The following is a 1,670-nucleotide window of genomic DNA, read 5'->3' as shown; positions in this document are numbered from 1 at the left end:
ATGTCAACAACACAGCAATTTTCTACAGACAAGTCGACTACACAACAATCAACTTCAAAAGAGTCGACAACAGAAGATTTAACAACAAAAGACGAGTTAACTACTATTACGTCAACTACAAAACAATCAACAACAGAGGACTCGACTACAGGAGACGGGTCAACCACAGGCGCGTCAACAACACAAGAATTGACTACAGGCGCATTAACTACACAACAATCTACATCTACGGAACAGTCAACAGAACAATCAACAACACGAGATCAGTCGACGACAATTCACTCAACTAAACAACAGTCAACTACAGTTGAGTCAACATCTATAGACGAGTCAACGACAAGCATGTCAACAACACAGCAATTTTCTACAGACAAGTCGACTACACAACAATCAACTTCAAAAGAGTCGACAACAGGAGATATAACAACAAATGAAGAGTTAACTACTATTCCATCAACTACAAAACAATCAACAACAGAGGACTCGACTACAGGAGACGGGTCAACCACAGGCGCGTCAACAACACAAGAATTGACTACAGGCGCATTAACTACACAACAATCTACATCAACGGAACAGTCAACAGAACAATCAACAACACCACATCAGTCGACGACAATTTCCTCAACTACACAACAGTCAACTACAGTTGAGTCAACATCTATAGACGAGTCAACGACAAGCATGTCAACAACACAGCAATTTTCTACAGACAAGTCGACTACACAACAATCAACTTCAAAAGAGTCGACAACGGAAGATTTAACAACAAAAGACGAGTTAACTACTCTAATTCCATCAACTACAAAACAATCAACAACAGAGGACTCGACTACAGGAGACGGGTCAACCACAGATGCGTCAACAACACAAGAATCAACTACAGGTGCAGCTACTACACAACAGTCTACGTCAACAGAACAGTCAACAGAACAATCAACAACAGCAGACCAATTGACGACGATTGCGTCAACTACAAAACAATTAACAACAAAGGATTCGACTACAGGAGACGGGTCAACCACAGGCGCGTCAACAACACAAGAATTGACTACAGGTGCATCAACTACACAACAGTCTACGTCAACAGAACAGTCAACAGAAAAATCAACAACACCAGATCAGTCAACAACAATTTCCTCAACTACACAACAGTCAACTACAGTTGAGTCAACATCTATAGACGAGCCAATAACAAGCATGTCAACAACACAGCAATTTTCTACAGAAAAGTCGACTACACAACAATCAACTTCAAAAGAGTCGACAACAGAATATTTAACAACAAAAGACGAGTTTACTACTATTCCATCAACTACAAAACAATCAACAACAAAGGACTCGACTACAGGAGACGGGTCAACCACAGGCACGTCAACAACACAAGAATTGACTACAGGCGCATTAACTACACATCAATCTACATCAACGGAACGGTCAACAGAACAATCAACAACACGAGATCAGTCGACGACAATTCACTCAACTACACAACAGTCAACTACATTTGATTCAACATCTATAGACGAGCCAATAACAAGCATGTCAACAACACAGCAATTTTCTACAGACAAGTCGACTACACAACAATCAACTTCAAAAGATTCGACAACAGGAGATTTAACAACAAATGAAGAGTTAACTACTATTCCATCAACTACAAAACAATC

General features: G+C 40.1%; 1 protein-coding gene across 1 annotated transcript; it reads left to right on the top strand.

Annotated features, from left to right (window-relative positions):
• On the top strand, window positions 1–1,637 carry LOC117121012 (serine-rich adhesin for platelets-like; the record flags this gene model as incomplete). Its single annotated transcript, XM_033266107.1, has 1 exon — window positions 1–1,637. A coding segment is annotated over exon 1 (1,637 nt), but the record flags the coding sequence as incomplete, so codon positions are not given.
• Between the last annotated feature and the right edge of the window lie 33 nt (window positions 1,638–1,670).

The sequence above is a fragment of the Anneissia japonica genome, unplaced genomic scaffold (assembly GCF_011630105.1).
Source record: "Anneissia japonica isolate Jap-2015-1 unplaced genomic scaffold, ASM1163010v1 scaffold287891_len339112_cov183, whole genome shotgun sequence".
Lineage (NCBI taxonomy): Eukaryota > Metazoa > Echinodermata > Crinoidea > Comatulida > Comatulidae > Anneissia > Anneissia japonica.
Note: the sequence above shows the minus strand (reverse complement) of the source record. Positions and strands in the feature narration are given on the sequence as shown.